At 54.8% G+C, this 22,501-nt stretch overlaps 1 protein-coding gene across 2 annotated transcripts; it reads left to right on the top strand.

Moving 5' to 3' along the window:
- The first annotated feature begins 1,331 nt into the window (after positions 1 to 1,331).
- DRG2 (developmentally regulated GTP binding protein 2) lies at positions 1,332 to 18,846 on the top strand. Of its 2 annotated transcripts, none has more exons than XM_026005620.2 (13): positions 1,332 to 1,613; positions 5,192 to 5,352; positions 7,343 to 7,432; positions 8,061 to 8,121; positions 9,934 to 10,024; positions 10,676 to 10,748; positions 10,846 to 10,936; positions 11,800 to 11,897; positions 12,243 to 12,319; positions 13,554 to 13,642; positions 14,479 to 14,537; positions 17,700 to 17,753; positions 18,079 to 18,846. In XM_026005620.2, the coding sequence occupies exons 1-13, from the start codon at positions 1,550 to 1,552 to the stop codon at positions 18,163 to 18,165; spliced, it is 1,095 nt and encodes a 364-aa protein (XP_025861405.1). In that variant the 5' UTR covers positions 1,332 to 1,549; the 3' UTR covers positions 18,166 to 18,846. The 2 variants fall into 2 exon arrangements, with proteins under 2 accessions (XP_025861405.1, XP_025861404.1); XM_026005619.2 differs by having other exon boundaries at positions 1,400 to 1,613; positions 10,655 to 10,748.
- Positions 18,847 to 22,501: the final 3,655 nt, after the last annotated feature.

Below are 22,501 nucleotides of genomic sequence, written 5' to 3'. Positions count from 1 at the left end.
ACATTTTCATAGCAACTGCATTTTCCCATTTTTAAGATACAGAAACAGATTCAGAGAGGTTAAGCTATTTAACCAAGCTCACACTGTTATGAACCTCAGATTTGAACACAGTCATTTCCAAGGACACACTCTCTACCCCCAACTTTTTACTAAAAACACGCAGAAAAGTTGAAAGAGTAACTCAATACAAACCTACACACTGTTTACACAGGGCCACTTTAGCATGCTTTCTTTAAATGTATACATAGCTGGATCTACTTAAAGATACAAACATCAATGTCCTTTAACCCTGATATGGACTGAATGTTTATATCCCCCCAAATTCATATGTTGAAGCCCTTAAGCCTCCAGAGTGATGATATGTGGAGATTCATCTTTGTAAGGTTATTAGGGTCAGATGAGATCACAACGGGATCAGTGCCCTTATAGGAACAGACACCAGAGAGCTCCCTCTCTCTCTTTCCCTGTGCACACACCGAGTAAACTCCATGTCAGGACAAAGGGAGAAGGTGACCGTCTGCTATCCAGGAATAGGGCTGTCACTGGAACCCAACTATACGGCACCCTGATCTCAGACTTCCAGCCTCCAGAGCAGTGAGAAAACGAAATTCTGTTGTTTAAGCCATCCAGCATGTGGTACCTTGTTATGCCAAACCAGACTAAGAAAACCCCTAAATGCCACCGGGTACATCTGCTGACGATAAAAGACATTCTCCCACATAATCACACCCAAGAAAATTAGCAATGACGCCATAATATCTATTATCCTATCCAGAATCAAATTTTCCTCAATTGTCTCAATAATGTCTTTTTATAAAGCCGCTTTTAAAACATTAACTAGATTCTAGGCAAAGTCCACACATTATATTTAATATCTTTTTGTCTACCACAGTCCCACTGCCTCACCTCCCAACGGCACCTTCCCATCAAGGCCACTCGTCTTATAAAATGTACCACTTTCTAGATTTGTCTGACGTTTCCTCGTGTCTAAACTCAGATACAGTATGTTTTTGGCAAGATTTCCAGTAGGAGATGCTGTGTACTTCATAATGCATCATATAGGGAGGCCTCTGATGACAGGTGGTAAGGCTGAGTTGGAACACTCCGTTACTGTGGAGACGGGGATCCTCTTTCAACCTCTACACAAAATAAGAGCCACTGGGCTTTCAACTCAGCGCTTCTTGACACCAGCAGAGTCAGCTGCGCTTGAAACCTGAAGTTCAGGGTTCATCGCCCCAGATCCCCTCTCGGTCTCCCAAGCTGGGCTCCTGCCCAGCTCAGCCCCGCTCCGCCCCGCCCCGCCCCGGCCCTGAGCCGGGGGAGGGGGGCGCGGGGGGGGGGGGGCAGCCCGTCCGCCCAGCGGGCGGAACCAATAGTGCCTGGCACTGCGCTCGACGTCGCCCGTCCGGACTGTGAACCCGGAGCGCCGGGCGCACGAGGACGCTGTTCTCCGCGGGCTTCCGGGCGCACGCAGCTCCGCCGCCGCCGAGAGGGCTGAATTCCCGGTGTCGCTGCTGCGTCTGTCCGTGCGCCGGGCTCCGCCGCCACCATGGGGATCCTGGAGAAGATCTCCGAGATCGAGAAGGAGATCGCTAGGACGCAGAAGAACAAGGGTGAGGGCCGGCCTGGCGGGGCCTTCCTTTCTGCTCGCCTCAGTTTTCCTGTCTGTACAATGGGGGAACAACTCCAGCGCTAGAGCTGAAGCGGGCTCGAAGGCAGCAGAGAAGTGCCGGAGACGTGACCAGGTCTCCCAGCGCGCCCGAGGCAGGCAGGACCGGGCGGGGTCCGGGCCCCCGCGCGCTGGCCTGATTGCAGACGCTCAATCGCTGTGAGATTGGCTCGGTGCCAGACCAGGTGGCCGAGTAGAGAAATCACAGCACGCAGCCAGCATCTGAGCCAGAGGGAAGCATGGTCGGGCTTCAAACCCGGGTCTCCTGGCTGCCGGGCCTGGGGAGTTGGTGCTGGCCCCTTTTGTGCTGGAAAGCCCAGGAGGAGACCTTCAGGGGGTACAGCCTCTCAGCCAGCATCTCGGGAACGGAGGCCAGCAAGACTCGAGCCTGGCGGACCTGGGTTTGAACTCCAGCGCCACCTGTACCTGCTGTGAAAGCTTGGAGAATCACTTCGCCTCTGAGCCCCAGTGTCCTCATCTGCAAATGGGGACAATAATCCCTGTCTCAGCTCACAGCTAAATTAAACTAGATAGTGTGTGCAAAGTACTAGGCACATGGAAAGCACTCTGTATTTAAAGTACCCCTCCCCCCCAACAGAGCACATAATAAAGGATCAAATCTGGACTTCAGATTGTAAGAGCTGGGGATGCTCACTGGAGAAGAGCAATGGGGTGAAACAAATGATGACACCCAAGAAGGCTTTCAGGAGGAGGTGGGACTTGAAACTGGTTAAGGGGAGGGTGCTCCCTATTAGGGCACTGCTGAGGCAAAAACATGGTAGTCTGGGTGAGCATGGTGTATTCATGGGACAGTTCTAGATCTAGAACAATCTAGATCAGAGCGAGGGTCTGGAGTCACAGGGGATGCGATTGGCCAGAGTGAGTGAGGCCTGGTGCCTAACCAGTCCTGCACTGGGGTTGCAGAGGCAGGAAGCGGGAAATACCAGGTAGCTAGACTCAGTGTCTATCCTTCCCTGGCCCTGTTTAGTTCTGGAGGCTGAGAAGTTGGGGGACTTCATTCATTATATAAATCTTCCCTAAGCCCTTACTAAGTCTAGGTGTGAGTACAGCAGGAACATCCTTGGCCTCATGGAGCTGACTTGCCAGTGGATAGTCTGTAAACTCATAACCAGATAAACAAGATTGTTTCAGCCGGCAATAAATGCTGTGAAGACAAACCAGGATGATACAGCAAGGGTGTGAGGGGTGGGAGCTTGGCCTACTGAGGCAGAATGATCAGAGAAGACCTCTGTTAGGTGGGGACATTTGAGCCGAGACCAGAATGAGAAGGAACCAGCCAGGCAACAATCTGTGGCAAAACTGTTGGCAGAGGAATGAAGCCTCACCAAGGCAGGAACAAACCTGCTTGTTCAGGGATCTGAAGGTCTGGGGCCAGAGCGCAGTGATGGGAAAGGAGAGGGCCAATCATGTAGGGCCTTGTAGGTCATGGGAAAGAGTCCAAGTTGTGTTCTGAGGCAGTGGGAGCTTGTGGAGGGGTTTAAGCAGGGGAGAGACATAGTCTGATTTCTGTTTTAAAAGTTCCAGGAACAGGGGCACCTGGGTGGCTCAGTGGTTGAGTGTCTGCCTTTGGCTCAGGTTGTGATCCTGGGGTCCTGGGATCAAGCCTTGTATCAGGCTTCTTGTGGGGAGCCTGCTTTTCCCTCTGCCTATGTCTCTGTATGTCTCTCATGAATAGATAAATAAAATTTAAAAGAAAGTTCAAGGAAGCAAGGAAAGTAGCAGGCAGGCTAAAGATGCTGCCACTTTGGCAGTGGTAGAAGAGGGGACGTAAAGGTGATTTCAGGATTAAGACCTAGTCATTCCCTCCAGAGGTGCTCAGATTCTTATAAGCTGGGATGACAGAAAGGACCAGACGAACCCTTTCTTGACCACTTCTTGAGCATGTCTCGCTGCCATCAATTCACTTCTTCAACTTGCTGGACATTTCTACCTGCCCAGTGCCACAGAAGCTGGGATCCTGCCCTATTTGAGTTTGGGAAGAGACAAAATAGTTCCAAATAGTGATAAGAGCCATGAAGACAATAAACAGGATCATGAAGCCAAGAGGGGCCCAAGGAAGGGTGGTGGTTACTGTAGAGCATAATAACAACCGGCTGTTACTGGGTGCTTACTGTGTGCCAGTCATTGTTCTTCATGCTTTCTGTAAGCCCTATGAAAATGCAGTGGAGTGGTTTCTGCTAACATCACTGCTTTGCAGAATAAGAAATTAATACACAAGAAGATGAAATAACTTTTACAAAGTTACGTGGCCAGTAATGGCAAGGTGGGGTCCAGCACGGGTTCTTCACTTCTGTGTGACATTGCCCACTGCCCCCTCCGGCTGGGTAGGGAGGCCTCTTTGAAGAGACGACATTTGAACTACATGTTGGGAAGGAGCCAGCTCTTGGAAGATAAGGTGGACGTGGAAGGAATAGCAAATGCAAAGGTCCTGTGGCATGAATGGTGTCAGCATGCCCTGAAGAAACAAAAAGAAAGCAACTGTGACTGGGAGGGAGATGTTGAAGAAGTAGCGAGGGTTACTTAGGGTGACTTAGGGTTACCTAGCCACAGCCGCTTCTGTAGGAAAGATTTGTGCAACACCTCCTTTACTGTCATGAAATGCAACTCCCTCTCAATGGTGTAACTTTTGTACACATAGAATTTGAGAAAAATCAATACAATGCCCTAATCATAATACAAAGGAGGAGAAAAAGGAAAGTGATTTGTAATTAAAATAGCATTTATTTCAGTATTCATGTGTTGGGGCACAGCCAGGATGCAGTGATGTTATAATGAAGCAGTGAGATGTTTGCACCTCTGGCCAGAATCCCTGGGTATGTGGCAGCCACGGTGCAGCTCAGTGCACCGTGTGTTGTGTTGGGGACTCAGGTACCTTATAAGATGCCCCACTGTTGGCAGATCCCAAGATGGTGGGCTCTTCTAGATAAAAGTTTCAAACAAAACATGCTAGAGTCTTTCCTTGACGTACACAGTAGTTGTATTCCTGGAAATTTCAATGTTCCTTCACACTGTAAAAGAAAAAGGTCCTGTGCTTTTATGTGAAATGGAATTAGGCTCTAGGCCCCAGTGATCTAACCCAGGTTTTCCCTTTGCAGGTGTCTCAGGGCTGTGAAAAGTCCTATGGAATATGGGACGATTCATGGCTGTGCCACACTGACTCACACTTTGTAAGGCTGCGGGCTTCCCTGGCTCCTGCCTGATAAATGCCAATGGGGACTTCACCATCACCTGGACAACAGAATACACCCCTAGACACCCCCAGGATCTGGTGTTGCCCCTCTTTGAGAACCACTGACTTGGGGTCATGTGGTCTCAAGGAGACTAGCTTTTATCCTAAATGAACTGAGAGGCTAAGGGGACATTCAAAGCAGAGGGGCGTTCTCTTTCCTAATCTGGTTCTGGTGTCCCCAGCCAACATTTGGTTGTATAAGGGGGTGCACCTGACCCTTGGGGCTTGGCTACCCTGGATACTTACCTTCCATCTTGCTTTATGTCTTTTAGCCACTGAGTATCATCTGGGCCTCCTGAAAGCAAAACTCGCCAAGTATCGGGCGCAGCTTCTGGAACCATCCAAATCAGCCTCATCCAAAGGAGAGGGTTTCGATGTCATGAAGTCGGGTGATGCCCGTGTGGCACTGATTGGATTTCCCTCTGTGGGTAAGGTCAGTGATGGTCAGCATGGACCTTTGTCTTCCAAACATGATTGTCAGGTAGAAACCAGGACTTGTGGCCAGGTTCCACAGAGGAGATGCAGTGGACCTCATTTTGTACCATGCCTGAAAAAGCTCTGACTGTTGGTTGCATTTCCAAAGCCCCGGGTTTAAAGGGGGGATACCCTGTCTCCTTCTGCATGGTTACGTTAGCCACACACACACACACACACACACACACACACACACACACGCCAACTGGAACGTCCCCTGCAAGGTGTTACTACAGTGGTGTGTGGAAGTCAGGCCCTGTCAGCATCTTAGTGACCTTGACACCAGTGACTGGTCCTTGCCTGGGAGTTTTGTTAGTGATTATAACACGTCAATTTTCTAGTTCTCTTCTTCCGTTCTCACTAATTAGTTGATGTTCCTCTGGGGAGTAGCACTTCTCTCATCAGTGTGGGCCCTTTGGTTAGCCTGAAAAAGTTCCCAGAAAGGCAGGACAAATGCTTATGTGTTGCCCTTAAATGACCGGAAAGATGTTGGGATCAGAGCTGTCCCGCAGGGTGACAGGTGAGTGTTTTTAGGCTTTAATTCTTTGGGCATTGGTATGGACTCAATCAGTTTCCACCTTTTCTTGATTTTACTTCCAACATGCCAAGGACTTCTTTTCCAAGCCCAGGCTGGGAGAAACACTTTGTTTGCCAAGACCCAGGTCTCCTCCCTACAGAGGCCAGACGGGATCAGGGTGTCATCCTGTAGGCCTCTGGCACTGGATGTCTCACTCGGTGTCTTAGCAGCCGTTGCTCTCTGGGCCACGCCACCTGCCCATACTTGTCTACCCTACTGGGTTTTGATCTTTGCCTGAAGTTTCTGAGAGGCCCCTAGGGCAGAGAGTTTCTGGTTTTGAGGCCAGTGTTTCTTTCATATCCTGAGGGTATGTAAGTGAGATGTACCCCCAGCCTTCCTGGTTGCCAGAGAGACAGGGTCCAGGTGGCCCTGTCAAAACTGCATCCCAGGCTTTTTGTTCCTGGTGCTCTGCTGATGAGGATGGGGGCAGGGCTGGGTTACTTCCCCTTCTGGCTCTGCCCATTGCTTTGCTGGCCTTCGGGGCCACTACATCCGTTGCTAGGGTCTCGCCATGCTCTGGCTTGGCATACCATGTGCCTTATCACCTCCTTTAACCCACGTAGCGCCACACGGTGGAGACTGAGCAGATGGCCAGCATGCACTTGAAGGACTCAGAAACTCAGAGGAAGAAGTTTCTTGCCCAGGGAAGCCAGGTCTCTCTAACTCTCAGCCAAGGCACAGCTCTGGTCCCACAGTGAACTGTGGCCTGAGTGTTCCCATCCTTCCCAGATCCTTCAGATCCTTCCCAGCTTACCCCTTCCTGCCTTAGAACACCTTGTCCTGCCATCTGGCTCTGTCTCAGACCACATCTGTCTCCTTGCACATTTCAACCCTCCCTGGGTGAGCAGCCACTTTGGGTGCCATGGGCTGTTGCCTGCTGGAAGTTCTCTGGGGTCCAGGCAGGGCTGGAGGGTTTGGTAGAGCTAGGGAGGGGGCCCTGGGTGGCGCAGGGGTTTGGCGCCTGCCTTTGGCCCAGGGCGCGATTCTGGAGACCCGGGATCGAATCCCACGTCAGGCTCCCGGTGCATGGAGCCTGCTTCTCCCTCTGCTTGTGACTCTGCCTCTCTCTCTCTCTGTGACTATCATAAAAAAAAAAAAAAAAAAAAAAAGAAACCAGTACCCTGCATGCCCCCTGAGACAGGCCTTGAGGCCTCTGAGGAACAGAGTGGCCCTCTGGTACCCTGTTGCCCTGGGCAGGGCCAGAGGTGACATTTCCAGCTCCTGTTTTCTTTATAACTACCCCAGGTACCCATGCTGAGGCTGAGGAGGGAGTCTCTGTGCAGCCTACATCCAGCAGGCTCCTGGCCCATGGGGATTCTCCTGGGAGGCTGGGACAAGACTCCTCACTGCAATGACCTCCTTTCTCTCCTAGTCCACCTTCTTGAGTCTAATGACCTCCACAGCCAGCGAAGCCGCATCCTATGAATTCACAACCCTGACGTGTATCCCTGGGGTCATTGAAGTAAGTTGGGGTGTGTTGGATTCCAGAAGGGAAAGGGTATGTGCTTGGGTTTGCAGTTGTGAGTATGGACATCATGTGTGGGTGTCCCCATGGAGGGGGAAGGCTCTGAACTGAGCTGCTTTGCCCTTAAGCACTGGTCCTTCTGAGGATTCTGGCTGCCGAGACCCCAGAGATGCCCAGCTGGTCCTGGAATCCTGATTGGTTCTGGGAATTGGGCCAGCCCATGGCAGCTCTCCCTTGGACCCCTTTATGTTCCACCATCCCACACCATCCCAGCTTGGGTCGCTTGTTGCTGGTTGGCTGGACCCCTCCATCTTCTGTGAAGCTTCAGAGCCTGGGGTAGCTGGGGTTCCATGGCCCGGAGCCTCCCTGATGAAGAGAGTTTTTTGTGAAGTACTGTTACCAGTGACCAGTGTTGTAGGATCATAAAGATTCAAGAGCCCTTCCCTGGTGGCTCCTCAGCTCTCAGGATATGGTCTTTGCCAGGCTAAATGGTGACCTGGCCCCAGAGACCAGGCCCTGGGTTTCCCACAACCCCTGAAGTGCAGGCTGTTGTAGGTGTCTTGGGGTGAGGCAGACCCTTCCTACAGTGACTTGTCCTTACCTGACCTTCTCTTCCACATCCTAGTATAAAGGAGCCAATATCCAGCTCCTGGACCTTCCTGGGATCATCGAAGGTGCAGCACAAGGTAGGATATGGGGACAGGCGTGTGGGATTCCGGGTGGATCTCGGCACCCCAGCTCGCGGTCTTCTAGAGGATGTTGGGTGTATTGTGAAAATCAGGCATGGCTGGGGGCTTGATGGGGTAGGGGGAGGCTCACGCCTCTCCTACTGCTCCGTGCTGTGGACTTCAGGGCCTCTGACCTCATATGGTCCTGGCTGGTCCCATCTTAAAGCCGAGGAAACTGAGGCCCAGTTTGATAAAGTGATTTGCCCAAGGTCACATAGCTCACCTGACAGGTTTGAATTCCCTCTTCTACTCCATGGTCTCCCCCACACCCCTGGAGGGTCCCCTGCAAGGAATGGACACTTATCAGCTGCCTAGCTCAGACCATGCTCCTGGTCCAGGAGCCCTGGCCTTTGTCATTTTGTTTTTGTTTTTTGAGATGGGAACATGCCTATGGCGTCTGGTGGCAGGTGGTGGCCTGCAGCCTCATAGAGACGGTAACCAGCTAATGGTTATCTGGCACTGTCCGAATGCCAGGCTGTGTGCTGGCCATTGTCTCAACCTCAGATAGCCCTGTTACTTAGCAAGTGTCAGCATTTCCTTTTCATAGCTGGGAGGAATGTTGGGGATGATAGGTAAAAAAAGGTCTGCCCTAAACCACTGTTCACCCACTAAGTGGCAGAGCCAGGCTTGGCACCCATTTCTGTGGCTCTGTGGCTCCAGCTTGGCCGGGCATCAGGGCCTCCTCCCTGGGGTCTAGTTGCCATTATCTCCTCTGCACCCTCCCTTACCCTCTGTCCTCATCAGGGTGAAGTCCTGCCTGCTTGGATTGGAGCAGGGGGAGTGGTGATGGTCCCCCAGGAACCTGCTGTCCCAGCTAGCATTGGGGAGCCTGGGGATGGTCTGGCCACTGTGGGGAAGTGTGCAGGTGGCATCACGAGGCAGCTGGCCCATGAGCATCACTGAGCCCAATGCTCTCATTCTCAGAAGAGGGAGGCAGGTCATGTTGACACCTATACTACTTAGGTCCTAGTGCTGTGACCTTGGCAGGGTGCCTGACTTCTCTGGTGGTTGAATAACCACAGAGTCTGATCTTTATGTGGCAGTTGCTAAAGTACCTCTTCCTTAGGGTGTCTTGTGTGATCTTTTCTATAGCCCTTGGAGTGGGGGTAGATTATATCATTTGATTCTAGAAAGGGTACACATGTTGAAATCCTAATACCCCACTAGGTTTGTGATATATATATATATTTTTTAAGATTTTATTTATTTATGAGAGACACAGAGAGAGAGAGGCAGAGACAGGCAGAGGGAGAAGCAGGCTCCATGCTGGAAGCCTGATGTGGGACTCGATCCTGGGACTCTGAGATCATGCCCTGAGCCAAAGGCAGATAGATGCTCAACCGCTGAGCCACCCAGGGATCCGTAGCTTTGTGATCTTGGGCAAGTGATTGAGTATCTCTGAACCAGGTCTTGGTTTTCTCGTTTGTAAAATGGGCATGATTATGCTGCCTGTATAGGGTAGTTTTGAGGATTAAGTGAAGAAATGTTCATGAAGCACTTAGCATGAGGCCTGCCTCACAGTAGTAGCAGGGGAAGAATGTTACCTCTCATAAGATGGTGATGTCAGATTACTTTCTATAACAAGTGTCCGTGAGTGAAATGGCACATGGATTACAGAGCAATGCCAAGGAGATCCCAGCCCAGGGGTGGCATATGGCAGAGACAATGGTGGCACCATAAAGGACAGGAGTCTGGGGCCTCGTGGGCTGGTGGGGGTCACGTGGGGTGTTCCTCTGTCACTGTATGACCATGTCCCTTCCACTGGTCTAGGGAAAGGCCGTGGCCGGCAGGTGATTGCTGTGGCGCGCACGGCTGACGTCGTCATCATGATGCTGGACGCCACCAAGGGAGAAGTGCAGAGGTCCGCAGGGTGGTACAGGGGGCAGGCTAATACATCTGGGGAGGTCCCTGGGCGTGGTCATGGGACACCGCAGCTCCAGCTGCTCTGTCTCTGAACTCATGATGGGTGGTCCAGGGGGTGCTTGAGCCTCTCACATGTGGGAGCAGCGGCAGGCCTGTCCCCAGGCTAACCCCGTGCAGTCAGCCTGGAATATTTCTCTGAGAGGCTTACATGTAGCATGGAAATGTCTGGAGACCAAAGACTGTGGTGTGACATGCCGGTAGAAGCCTGTGCCACCAGCCCCTTGCTGGCACAGGCCATCCTGGCTCTGGCTCCTGCCCACAGAGGCTTAGGTGCCTCAGTTGCTTCCCAGAACCCACCAGGAGCCCAGCCCTAGGCAACAGAAGCCTTATTCATGCCCTGACCTGCTGGCTAAGGGCACACCAGGCCTCCCTCTGCATGCCAGTTGCAGACTCAGCCAAACTCCCCTTGGACTAGACAGAAGGTCCAGAGGTTCCACCTCAGCAGCTCGGTTGTTAGGTTGTTCTGGGTTCCTAATGGTGGGTAGGAAGGTGTTGGTCTCCCTTTGGGTGGGAGGGGCTTCCTATGTACTGTGAAAGCCGTTCAGCCAGCCCCTGGGTGCCTGTGAAGGCTCATGGGGACTCTACCCAGGTCTCTGCTGGAGAAGGAACTGGAATCCGTAGGCATCCGCCTGAACAAACACAAGCCCAACATCTACTTCAAGGTGAGCCCCTCTTAGCTGCAGGCCAGGCCTGGGCAGCTTTGGGACGATTGCAGCTGCCCCTTTGTGAGCAGTTCCCCCTTCCTCTCTTCTCCTCCAGCCCAAGAAAGGTGGTGGCATCTCCTTTAACTCAACAGTCACACTGACCCAGTGCTCAGAAAAGCTGGTGCAGCTGATTTTGCACGAGTACAGTATCCTTTTCAAAAGCAGCAAGGAGGGGCAGTGTGAGAAGGCAGCCTTGGTGGCCCAGGATGCTAGCATACACACCCCAAGCCACCCTGCATCCACCTGAGCAGCTGCCAGGAAACCTGCAGCCCAGGGACACAGGGCACTTTCTGTCCCCCTTGCCTCCATGCTTACCAAGCTGCAGGCTGGCTGGGCCACAGCTGTGTACTCAGCAGTGGCTTCCTTACTCCCTGCCACATTCTAGGCATCGGCAGCAAGTCACATCTAGAAGGGAGATGAGACTAGTGAGGGAAACAGCCCCTAAGGACAGGGTTCCTAGCCTGAGCAGGCCTCAGACCCCGGGGCCTGGCTGTTCACCGCTGAAGTAACATTGGGGGCCAGGTGAGTCTCTGGAGGGCCCTGGAAGACAGGACAGGGCCCCAGAGGCAGAGGAGCTCAGCATATGAAGAACGCACCATGGGACAGGCTGTCTGTAAGGTGCTTAGCCCCCTGTCACCACAGCTGTGCAGGCAGAGGCAGGGTGGCCTCCAGAAGAGAGCTTTGCATGCAGGAAGGTGGGTTAGATCAGTCCTTGCAGGCAGCGCTCCTGGCACTGAAGCCTGGAGTTCCACTGAGATTTTGGGCAAGTACGCTTTTCTTCTTGCCCAACAGTGAAGATTGCACTGATTGAAACCTTATGCAGTGTGGTTGCTTTTGAAAAAAAAAAAAAAATGAGGGCATTCCCCAAACTTTACCATCTTACAAAACCTCCAAAGCAGATGACCTCTGAGGTCCCTTATGGCGCAGTTTCTTGGCTGGCCTTTCGGTAGGGACATAGCCTCACAAGGGGCTGCTGGTGGACAGGTGGCCCTTAATCAGAGCCCCTCAGAGATCTTCAACGCGGAGGTGCTGTTCCGAGAAGACTGCTCCCCGGACGAATTCATCGATGTGATTGTAGGCAACCGGGTGTACATGCCCTGCTTATATGTAAGTGGCACCAGCCCCCGGGGTGTGTGTGTGGGAGGGGAGCTTGCCTGGGGCTTCCCAGAGGAGCAGAAAGAGCCTGGAGCTACCCCCTCCTCCCCTGGGGGCTGTGTGAGGCTTGCAGACCTGTTTAGCCTGACCCTGGGGTTTTAGCCCAGCCTTCCCTGCTGGGGTTGGACAGTGGCCTCAGGCCCCTGCAGCCTTTCCCCATCCTTGAGGCAACCAGGGGGGAGGGCCGAGGCACACAGGGAGGAACTGTGGCCTGCGCCGAGGCATCTGGGGACCTGTTTCCTGCACTTCTTTGTTTCTTTCCTTCCCCAACTCCTACCTCCACCTTCTCAATCCCAGGTTTATAACAAAATCGACCAGATCTCAATGGAAGAAGTGGATCGCCTGGCCCGGAAGCCCAACAGCGTGGTCATCAGGTAAGGCTCCCAGCACCTGGCTGCCCTGCTGTCCTGTGTATGCAAGCTGGTCAGGCTTCCCGGCCACCTTGGCCAGGCAAACCCCCGCCTCCCATGCCTCACAGGGCAAAGGAGACGATCTCAGTAACGGCTTTGACCTGCCCCTGGGTCTGGATCAGCCCGGGAAGAGTGAGTGATGTGGGGTGGGCTCTGGTTAAGAAAAAAGAAGGTAAATAGTACCACCAAGGTAGATGGTTAATCGTTAAGAGGCTTTGAAGGCGAGTAGTTAATCTCAGACCTCAGAAACCCTAAGACTGAGCCAGCTGCTCCTGATCCTCTAGAAGGTGCGGCTGTGGGGCTTCCACCACAGCTGAGGGGCTTCTACTACAGCTGAAGTCCTCAGAGGGGTTGGGGCTGTCCAGGCCCTGCCCTGGCCTTTCTGGGGGCGGGGGGTCCTGGGAGTGCCACCTGCACGGCCGGCTGACCGCTGTTTGTTCACTCCTCACCAACCCTGCAGATTCCTCGCTTGGAGCAGCCTGAGTTGCAGGCTTCGCTCTGCTGGCTGTCCAGCTCAGACAAGGCACTCTGTAGCCTCATAGTGAGGCTTGGCTTACGGGGAGCAGGGTGCTGAGTGACCAAGTGGGGGTTACTGGTGCAAATGAAGGGTAAGAGTCCTGGACCATCTCCTGGGCACTGCCAGCTACCGCCAAGAGCAACAGAGAGCAGCCGTCCTTTCTGAAGGACTGCCTCAGTTTTCTCCAGCTGCTGTATCCCAGGCTCCCTGCAGGGGCTGCCAGAGGACAGGCTGGTCCTCAGGGCATGAGGTCACATCCACATCACACCTTCCCCTGCTGTGCTCACCACACATCAGTGGAGGTCAGAGGACGCACTCAAGGTCATGCCACTGCACACAATCAAGCGGGGGGCCATCCCATCACCCTATGCCTGTCAGTTTCCTCTCAGCAGCTGTCAGGAGGGAAGGCCCCCTCCAGGCGCCCTGCCCTGGGCTCTCCACAGAGCTCAGCTGCCTCTCCTGGGGGTGATCGTGGTTGTGACTAAGAGCGCTGGCAGCTGAAGTGTCAAGCTGCCACCAGATCTGCGGGCTTGGTTCCCCACGGGTGCCAGCTGGGCCATGCTGGCCCCTATGCCCAGGCCAGCCAGAGGGAGGTTGTCCTCTGTAAGAGTGAGAAAGCAGGGAGCCCTAGTCACTGAGCCCATGGCGGCTGCTCTGACTGGCCACCTTCCTCCCTGGCAGCTGCGGCATGAAGCTGAACCTGGACTACTTGCTTGAGATGCTTTGGGAGTACTTGGCCCTGACCTGCATCTACACTAAGAAGAGAGGACGTGAGTTAGGCGGCGTGTGGCCCAAGAAACAGGCTGAGTCACCCTCCCTAGAAGGCTGCCAGGCTCTGCGCATAGCGCAGTGCCTCTGGCTCAGCTCATCCTGTACAGCTCACAGCTTTTCTCCCATCTCAGAGCTGGCACTGCCCTCTGCCCTGGGATGCTGGAGACCTGAGCTGAGCCTTTACAGTAAAGAATGTCACTTTCTGGGGCTGCTGGTCTTGAGGATGCCTCCGGTGGGGGCGGAGGGGGAGGGCTGTGGGCTAGAGGCCATCCTATGGTTCCCCATGGGCTACAGTAATAATCCCCCTTCCAGCCTCCCTTAGCAGGAGCACGCTCCCTGGGTCAGGACTTGAGAACTTGAGGCATGTGAATACAAAGGAACCTTCACCATGTCCCCGCCCCCCCATGGCACACCTCACACAACCTGTGACCTTGTGACTGAGTTCTGGCAGTTTGCGTGGCCTTGACCTTGTCAGCAAGGGAGTTGCTGCAGGTGCCCCTGACTGGTTGCCAGCTGCTGTCATGTCTTACAAGTTCTGTCCACATGCTCCACGTGGCTGGACTTAGGGCTCTCGTGGCTGAAGGGGTTGCAGGCTGTCTGAGTCCTGGACTTGGATTCATGTTGATTTTCCATGTTAAAGTCAAGGTTGCAGAACACTGCAGAAGGATCTGTAGCGAGGGTGTGCCAAATGGCAAGGGGAAGGTTAAGCCAAGGCTGAGGCCTGGAAGGGCCTCTGCCCCCTAATGGAAGGCAACCGCACAGCAGCTTGGGGTCATGGCTGTGGCTGCCTCCCTGCCCCCCACCCCCACCCCCACCCCCATCTCTACCTTTGCAGAGAGGCCAGACTTCACAGATGCCATCATCCTCCGGAAGGGGGCCTCCGTGGAGCATGTGGTGAGTTGCTGACACTTGTGCGGACAGCAGGTCAGGGAGGTCTCTGAGCCCCCTGCGGGCTTTTGCTGAAGGTTCTCCCAGCCCTCAGCTGACCTGGGTGACACCTGCTGCCTTAGCAGAGTGGCTGCGGGTGGGCTTGGGAATTAGACCTGGGGTGGTATCCCAGCCACCCTTCCTACCTGCATTGCGAGCCTCCAGGCCTCCCTCAGGGGCAGCGATGATACTGCCTACTGCAGTGGTGGCTAGGGGGTAGCCTTGGATGAGGGCCAGCATGTGAAGCACCTGGCAGAGCCACAGCTGTTCGGGGACTCTGCCCCGGGGCATTTCTGTGTTACCTCTGAGGTGTGTTACCCCAGTGCTGGCCTACAGCTCAGTGTTGCCACCTCCATGCCCTTGGCCCCTACTGGGTTCCTGTCCCCCAATCAGCCTCCTGCAGCCCTCCCGGTTCCCACATCCCACCCCCACCCCCACCCCCACCCCCCAGCCCAGGATGGCTTTGAATGCTTTTTGCACTCCATGCACATTTACTGACAGCGACAGTAAACAAAGCAGCCCCAGGTCCAGCCAGAACAGGGTCCTTTGGGGTCAACAGTTGCCAGACATCCAATCCCAGAGCTAAGAAGTCACACAAAAGGGGGAGTGCAACAAAGCAGAGGAACAGGGAGTGGCTCTGAGTCTATACGGAGAGGCCAGATGGTCTCAGGGGAGGTGACCTGATTGGGCCAGTAGACCAAGGAGGACCTGACCGTGAAGAGTTAGGGGTGGTGGAAGCCCTCCTAGGCAGGGGAACAAGGTTTGCAAACGTCCTGAGGCAGAGGGGCTCTGGCCTGAGGGTGTATTTCCCCGTCTAGAGTTTTATAGCAGGTCCATATGTCACCTGTCCCCAGAATGTGACCCTGCACCATCTTTGACAAAGGCATATGGGCCTCGCAGGAACAGATGATGGCCCAAGAGCCTGGGACAATGTTCCAGTTTACACAGGCATCTTAAGGCTTTGTTTTTGGGGGTTTTGTTTTCCATCTAGCTCATTTCTTCTCAGGATCTGTACCGTGAACAGGTGGTGGGCTGGCCTGCAGGCTGGGCTCACACATCCGTTCTTTGAACAAGCCCAGCCTGAGGCCCCTGCCCGCTAGAGGCCCCAGTACAAACAGGCAGGACTCAGACTTGAAGGCTAGTGTGCCCGGCAGAAGCCACATCCCTTAGGTCACCCATAAGGAGCTCTGTGGGGGCATCCTGGTCCTTACAAGCCTGTGTCAGAACCTGTAACTGAGGTGTCCCCATGTGCTGGCCCTCTGTGGGCTTACCCTACACCTGTGGCTACTTCCATTCACTCCACACTGTCAGGCCCTGGCTCCTTGTCCACGAGCATGTAGGGCTTCAGCCACTTGCAGAAAGAAAAGTGGGAGAAAGCAGGAGAATGGTTTTCTAGGCAGGGGGGATAAGAGGTACAAAGGCCCAGAGGCAGGAGCGAATGTGGGGAATGCTGGCTGTTGGTCATCCGCTACATGAAGGGTCAGAGGCAGGAGGTACTAGAGACCCAAGGGTGAGAAGGGCCCAGTGGGTGGAGAGGGGCTTCAGGGGCTTGGCTCCAGAGCCTGGACTCTATTCCAGAGAGGCTTTGCTCTTCGGTGGTCACCTCCTCCCTGCTCACAGGTTCCTCCCCACAGATGCCTCCCTCCTGGGGCACCCACCTATCCCAGGTGCCACAGGGTATATGAGAAGGCCTGCCTAGATGCTGACACCAGGGACCCAAAATAGACGAACCAGGTAGCATTGGAGCCAGGCAGACCCAGGGTCATACCCCATCTCCCCCATACTGTATCAGCCTCCCTGTGCCTCAGTTTCCTCTTCTGGGAGTAAGTGATCCCCAGCCCCAGGGCCTTTGTAATGCACCCAGCCTGGGCCCCGGTATGTATTCAGTGAGAGTTGACGATAGCCTTGCCTCCAAAACAGTTGTGGGCCATAAGCCCCCAAGGCAGAGAGGACTTTGCAGAGCTCTGGGGAGTGAGAGGTGCAGTGGGCACAGAGGAGGAGTCTTTCCATCATCAACAATATGATCTCTCCTATGGTAGGAAAGATGACCTCAGATGACCTTCCACTGTCCCCATTGCTAGAGACACAAGTACAGAGAAGCGATGCTCTCCAGGTTCCTGGGTAAACGGCCCCTACTGATAATACTTGACCTTAGTGTCGCATATGCCAAGGCATGATGGGGCCTGTGGCAAACTGGGGAGTGCGCGCCCTGACCGCCTCGAGGATGTAAGTGCCAGCCCAGTGCTCCCAAAGCTGTCAGGGTACCAGGAGGATCCCTGTGACTGCAGCCTTGCTTTGTGAATCTTCCCAGTGGGCTTAGTTTTGTTGGTGCTGATCTAGAAAATAGTGTTGGAAGTAATTGCGTGGGTATCTGTGCTCATGGCTGGCAGCAGGGTCCAGTCCACCACGGCCAGCTGGAGGAGGCCCAGAGCAGGTGGGTGCCGATTTCTGCTCAGGAAAGGTTCCTACAGGCTCAGCGTCCCCACAGGAGCTGGGCTGAGGCGTCGGGGTTCTGACCAGGACCTATAAGGCTTGGAGGCACGTGGGAGGAGAGGCCACACTTCATGGCCTTCTCCCCAGTCCCACTCCACTGCGCCTGCTCCACTTTGCAACCAGGGGCCCCCTGGACTCGGGAGAAGATCTGGCTGCCCCTCCAAGTCCCCTGCTTCCAGCTTCCTTTAAGAGCTCTGGGATTCCTGTGGTAGGGGTGGATGATGCCTTGGGTGGAGGCTCCAGGTCCCATGACCTGGTGTGGTGACTATAGGCTGAGGTGAGGTATCCTGAAACCCCACCACCACCACCACCACCACCTGAAGGGAGCATCTGTCAGGGCTGTCAGTCAGCTAAGGCCAGCGGAAGGCTGCTGACAGCCAGATCAGACCTCCTTCAGAGGCTTCGAGAATACTCCTAACGGGCACCACAGCCTTTGGGCCACCTTGGGAGTGGGAGCATCACAAAGGCCTCCAGCCATGAACAACCTGCCTGTGGATCAAGCCTGTGGTCTTCACAAGGCCTGAGCATCTGCCTGGGGAATTGCTACTTCTCAGCACATCCTCGGGCTGGGGCATGTGGCCAAGCTCAGTGGGCTCTGGTAGACTCCTCTCACTGTCACTCTCTCCCACCCTCCAGTGCCACCGCATCCACCGGTCGCTCGCCAGCCAGTTCAAGTACGCGCTGGTGTGGGTGAGTCTCTGGGCAGGAGATGGGCGGGGGGCATGCCCAGCATCACCCCTGCACCGGGCAGGAGCAGGGCATTCATGCTGCTCTGCATGGTGTCCCAGCTCACGGGGTGTGCCTGCTGGCCCCCCACTGCCTCTCTCACTTTGGGATCCAGGGGTGGCCAGACCACTGGGGACATCCCCCAGGGTGAGGGCAGTTTGCCAGTGCCAGGATCCCCACTTCAGTCTCTGGCATTCCTACACCGGCCCACCTTCTTCCTGTAGTAGCTATACCAGGCTTGGCCTTGCTCCTTACAGAGGCTGATGTGTCCCCTTTGTTCCTCACCCAGGGCACCAGCACCAAGTACAGCCCACAGCGGGTGGGCCTGACCCACACCATGGAACATGAGGATGTCATCCAGATTGTCAAGAAGTAGTGCCTCCTGCTGGGCCCCCTGCCTGCCCACCCTGTGTCCCGGGAATCGGACCCAGCCGGACACACCAAAGCCCAAACAGGAAATACATACAAATACATACACCCCAGGAAGGGGTCTCTCAAGTCTCTGCTGTTTCTGGAAGTTTCTTCAGTAGGCAGATGATGAAGAGTGTATTGGGGCAGAGGGACATGGTTGGGGGACTTTGGCCAGTCTGGTGGCGTTTCCCATGAGACTGGCCTCTCAGACGGGGGTTCTGTGTTTAGAACCCTGGCCCTGTGCCCTACCCTGTAGCCAGAGCCTAATGCAGACGGCTTGCTCAGTGCTGGGCTAGGAGCTGAGCCTGTCCGGGGCCCTGGAAGCTGTGGTTTCTGTTGGGGCACCTTGTGCCTTCAGTGCCTGCCGGCCTCTCTGGCAGTCAGGGAGGGGCCCTCCTGGGATAGACCCTCTGCCCTGCCCCAGGGCTGCTCCATGGTGGCTGTAAGCCCTAGCTCATGCCCTCCTTAGCCCCAGGAGTCCTGAAGTCCTGCCCTCCCAGGGCAGCCCCTGCTCAACGCAGACCCTAGGACCCAGGGCCCACACAGACACCTGGAGTGGAGGCTTTGGTGTTTGGTTTCTGTACGTTTTTTCGAAGCCCCTGGTCTTGGCTCTCCTTTCAAAATAAAGAGTGAAAATTCTTGTTCAGACTGAGGACAGTTGTGTAAGTTTGCTGAACTCTGTTGCCAGGCTGGGTCGGGTCCAGCAGCAAGCCTGGTGATCAAAGGATGGGTGGAGCCTGGGCTGTGGAAAGCAGGCCCAGGTGTGGGGTGCAGAGGAGAATGTGGGGACTTCCAGGTGGTCTCTGCCCTGGAGGGTTGGCCAGGGGCCATGGGCCCCAGATGTGGCACCTCCTGAGGCCGGGCCTGGCTGCCAAGGTGGGCAGAATTCTCAGAAGGCCCTTGTGACTTCTGGGGTGGCAGGGAGGTTCCCCTGTGAGAGCAAGGTAGCCAGGTATACTGTCTTTCCTTGGAAGGCAGGGGTGGATGGGCCTTGGCGTGGGGCTGAGGAGTGGCAGCAGGTGTTCGCTGAGCCCCTCCTAGGTGCCAGGGTTGGTGCGGGGCCGTCTCCACAGCAGCTTGTTCTCCAGGGGCAGGAGCTTGCCCTGGGCTTACACAGCTGTAAGTGCGGAGCCTGGATTTGAATCCCAGCTGGGGCTTCCGAGTCCCGGGGTGGCTTCCTGGAGGAAGTGTGCCATATAGGAGTGAATCGTAACAGGTTTTGTGGGGCTAGCAGGCACTGGGCTGGAGTAGAGGGCTCCCCTGGGGGTCTTCAGGTCCAGCTGGAGTGTGGAGCAGGCCCACTGCCCAGCTTTCCAGGCTGTTCCTGGCTCCTCTGTCAGCTGCTGAGGCTCCTTTCCTGAGACAAAACAGGAATAATAGACATCATTAAATATACATAGGGCCCCAGGCGGTCAGCGTGGTGGGCTGGGCCTCCCTTCCCTGCAATGCTGAGCCGCTCTGCTGGGCTGGTCATGCTCCTGGGGCCAGCCACAGGACCCCCATTGGGCGGCATGCAGGCAGGGAGCAGGCCACGGGACCCAGGTAAGAAGACCCTGGCCCTGGGCCCTTGGGGTCTGCCATGAGTACCTCTCCCAAGGCTGTAGGGAGGCGAGGAAGGGAGGGGGCAGTGGCGGAGCTGGGCCTTGCGCCTAACTCACAGTGAGGTGCTTCCCTGGGCCTCAGTTTCTTCATCCTTAAATCGGGCATGATGCCCATGTAGTTCCCCTCTTAGTGATGGGCGGATGCTCAGTGGCTTACCTCAGCCCTTCTGCCAGCTGCCACCAGGCCCAGCCATGAGGTCCTAAGTAAGGGTTTATGCCAGGGTGATGGTCACTCCCACTTGCCTTACAGGCAGGGAAGAGCCCCGTGTTCACAGAGCATCAGGTCCAGGCTGATTCTGTCTGGCTGCCAAGCTGGCTGGGAAAGGGTGGGAGACGAGGCCAGAGATCCTCAGGCAGTATGGGGTCTGAGCAGGCATTGTCAGTCTCCGGGCACTGGGCCACCATGTTCCTCACTATGGATGGACTCTTTCCTGGGCCGGGTGTGTGTGTCCATAGATTGGGGCAATGTGTATCTCTGTCGAAGGTTTGGTTTCCTGGATGGGCAGCTGGCATGGTTATACTGGGTAGGCCTGCATGAGAGCTGAAGGAACCACATGCCGTGCATACCGGTCAACGTGAACTGGCAGCTTGCCGTGCCTCGTGCTCGAGGAGGTATCCTCGGGGCTTAGAAGCCCCAAGTGCCCCCGGAGGTTCCTTCCCCATCCCACCAGGGCGAGCACCAAGCGTTGGGCCCCACCAGATGGCCAGCCTGTTTCCACCGCTCATCCTCCCTGAGCCTCCTTCTCTGCGGGGAGGCTCATCCCTTTCTGCTCAGATAGCCTGTTTTCACGAGGGTCAGTAATACCCACGCCCTCACTTGCCCTCACTCTGCCCTTCCACAGACCACAGGGCTGTGTTCCCAGAGGGCCCAGCCTGCAGCTTTACAAGCCTCCGGTGCAAAGGAGCCCAGGGCATGAATATTCATCCGCGGCTGTGTCTGTCTCCCTGTCCCTCCTCTTCAGTTTAAATTCTACGCTTCCTCATTTCCAAAACCTCCTTTGGCAAGAATCCCTCCTGCCAAAGCTCATCTGCCTTACAGATCCCCTCTGACCTGGCCCCAGGAGCAGTGCTGGGGGGGCTCACACCTCCTGTTGGGGAGGGTCTCAGGTGCTCCCTCACCAGCTCTTCCAACCACCTCTGCTCCCTTGGAACCCCAGCTGAGAAATTCATCTGCTCCCAACACAACCTGTTTCTCTGCATGCACCCAATTCTCCATGATTGAGAGGCTGAGTCCAGGCCACTTCCTCAGGGCCTTCACATTGCATGGATGACTCGACCTCAGTTTCTCTAAATCAATTCCTCTTTCTCTCTCTGGTCTGTCCCATTGATTTGCCAACTAATCTGTACTAGTTTGCTCATGCCTCCCTAACAAAGTATTGCAGGCAACAACAGAAATTAATTTCCTTGCTGTTCTGGAGGCTGGAAGTCCGAGATCAAAATGGTGGCAGGGTTGGTTTCTCCAGAGGCCTCTCTCCTCGGCTCACAGGCTCACAGCACACTCGCACAGCCTTTTGTCTGTGCGCCTCGTCTACTGAAAGAATTATGAGCCCCTGGACATGTCGTTCCCTGTGGCCACCTCCTTTTTGTGGCTTAGCTTCTCCAAGTACCCCTCCCTGTCAACCTCCTCACCCACCAATTCTTACCAACATGCTGCCCAGACACCTCCTGCCCTGGCCTGATGCCTCCCCCCCCCCCCCATTGCTAAACAGTGACTTCTTTTATTTTCTCTCTTTCTTTCTTTCTTTCTTTCTTTCTTTCTTTCTTTCTTTCTTTCTTTCTTTCTTTCTTTCTTTCTTTCTTCTTTCATTTTATTTATTTATTCATGAGAGACACAGAGAGAGGCAGAGACACAGGCAGAGAAAGAAGCAGGCTTCATGCAGGGAGCCCAATGTGGGACTCGATCCCAGGACTCCGGGATCATGCCCTGAGCCAAAGGCAGATGCTCAACCACTGAGCCACCCAGGTGTTCCAGCAGTGACCATTTCTAACCACATTTACCTCTAACCACAGCAAGATTGGTTCACAGTGCAGCCTCACACTGTCATCAGGGCTGGAGCCTCCTACACAGGCTCACCCCCGCCCACTGCCTCTCTCATCTGACCTGTGAATCTAAATTTCCCTGACTCCTCATCTGGACATGCCCCCAGCTGACCCTGTCCTAGAACAAACCTGTCAGATTCCCACCTCACCTGCTCATCTTAGAGAATGATTCCCCACTTCGTGCAGCTTTACCAAGCCAACCCGAGGGTCCCCCCGGCTCCACCTTCACCCCAGCCACCACATAGCCCCCTCACTGAATGTGTCAATTGCACTCTGTGTCACAGCTGTCCCAGACTGAGCCACTGTCCTCTCTGTTCCTGCCTCCACTGGGCATTCCCTCCCCAGCCTTTGCCACATGGCAGCCCAACGGCTTTTCCAATAAGCAACGTGAGGCAGTGGTTGAAAGCATGGACACTCTGGAGCCAGACTATCCAAGCTCGAATCCAATTTCAGGCTGTGTGGCCTCGGGCAACTTGCTGCTCCTCTCTGGGCCTTCTCCCTACCTATGAAGCAGGAAGAATAATACCTATTTCCCAAGGTTGTAGTGAGGGTTGAATGAATGCTGTGTGGCCTGGTAGTCCTCACTTCCTCGCTGGGGGTTCTCTGCTGAGTGATGGAACCTCTCTAATCCGGAGCCGTTCGTCAATAAAATGGGAATAG

Source organism: Vulpes vulpes, chromosome 12, assembly GCF_048418805.1.
Source record: "Vulpes vulpes isolate BD-2025 chromosome 12, VulVul3, whole genome shotgun sequence".
Classification (NCBI taxonomy): Eukaryota; Metazoa; Chordata; class Mammalia; order Carnivora; family Canidae; genus Vulpes; species Vulpes vulpes.
Note: the sequence above shows the minus strand (reverse complement) of the source record. Positions and strands in the feature narration are given on the sequence as shown.

What these genes read in the sequence shown, in the direction of transcription:
- DRG2 (XM_026005619.2), top strand. Translation starts at nt 1,550, where the DNA reads ATGGGGATCCTGGAGAAGATCTCCGAGATCGAGAAGGAGATCGCTAGG. An exon ending in TAGGACGCAGAAGAACAAGG is followed by an intron (nt 1,614 to 5,191) that starts GTGAGGGCCGGC and finishes TATGTCTTTTAG; the next exon opens with CCACTGAGTATCATCTGGGC. An exon ending in CCCAACAGCGTGGTCATCAG is followed by an intron (nt 12,320 to 13,553) that starts GTAAGGCTCCCA and finishes CCTCCCTGGCAG; the next exon opens with CTGCGGCATGAAGCTGAACC.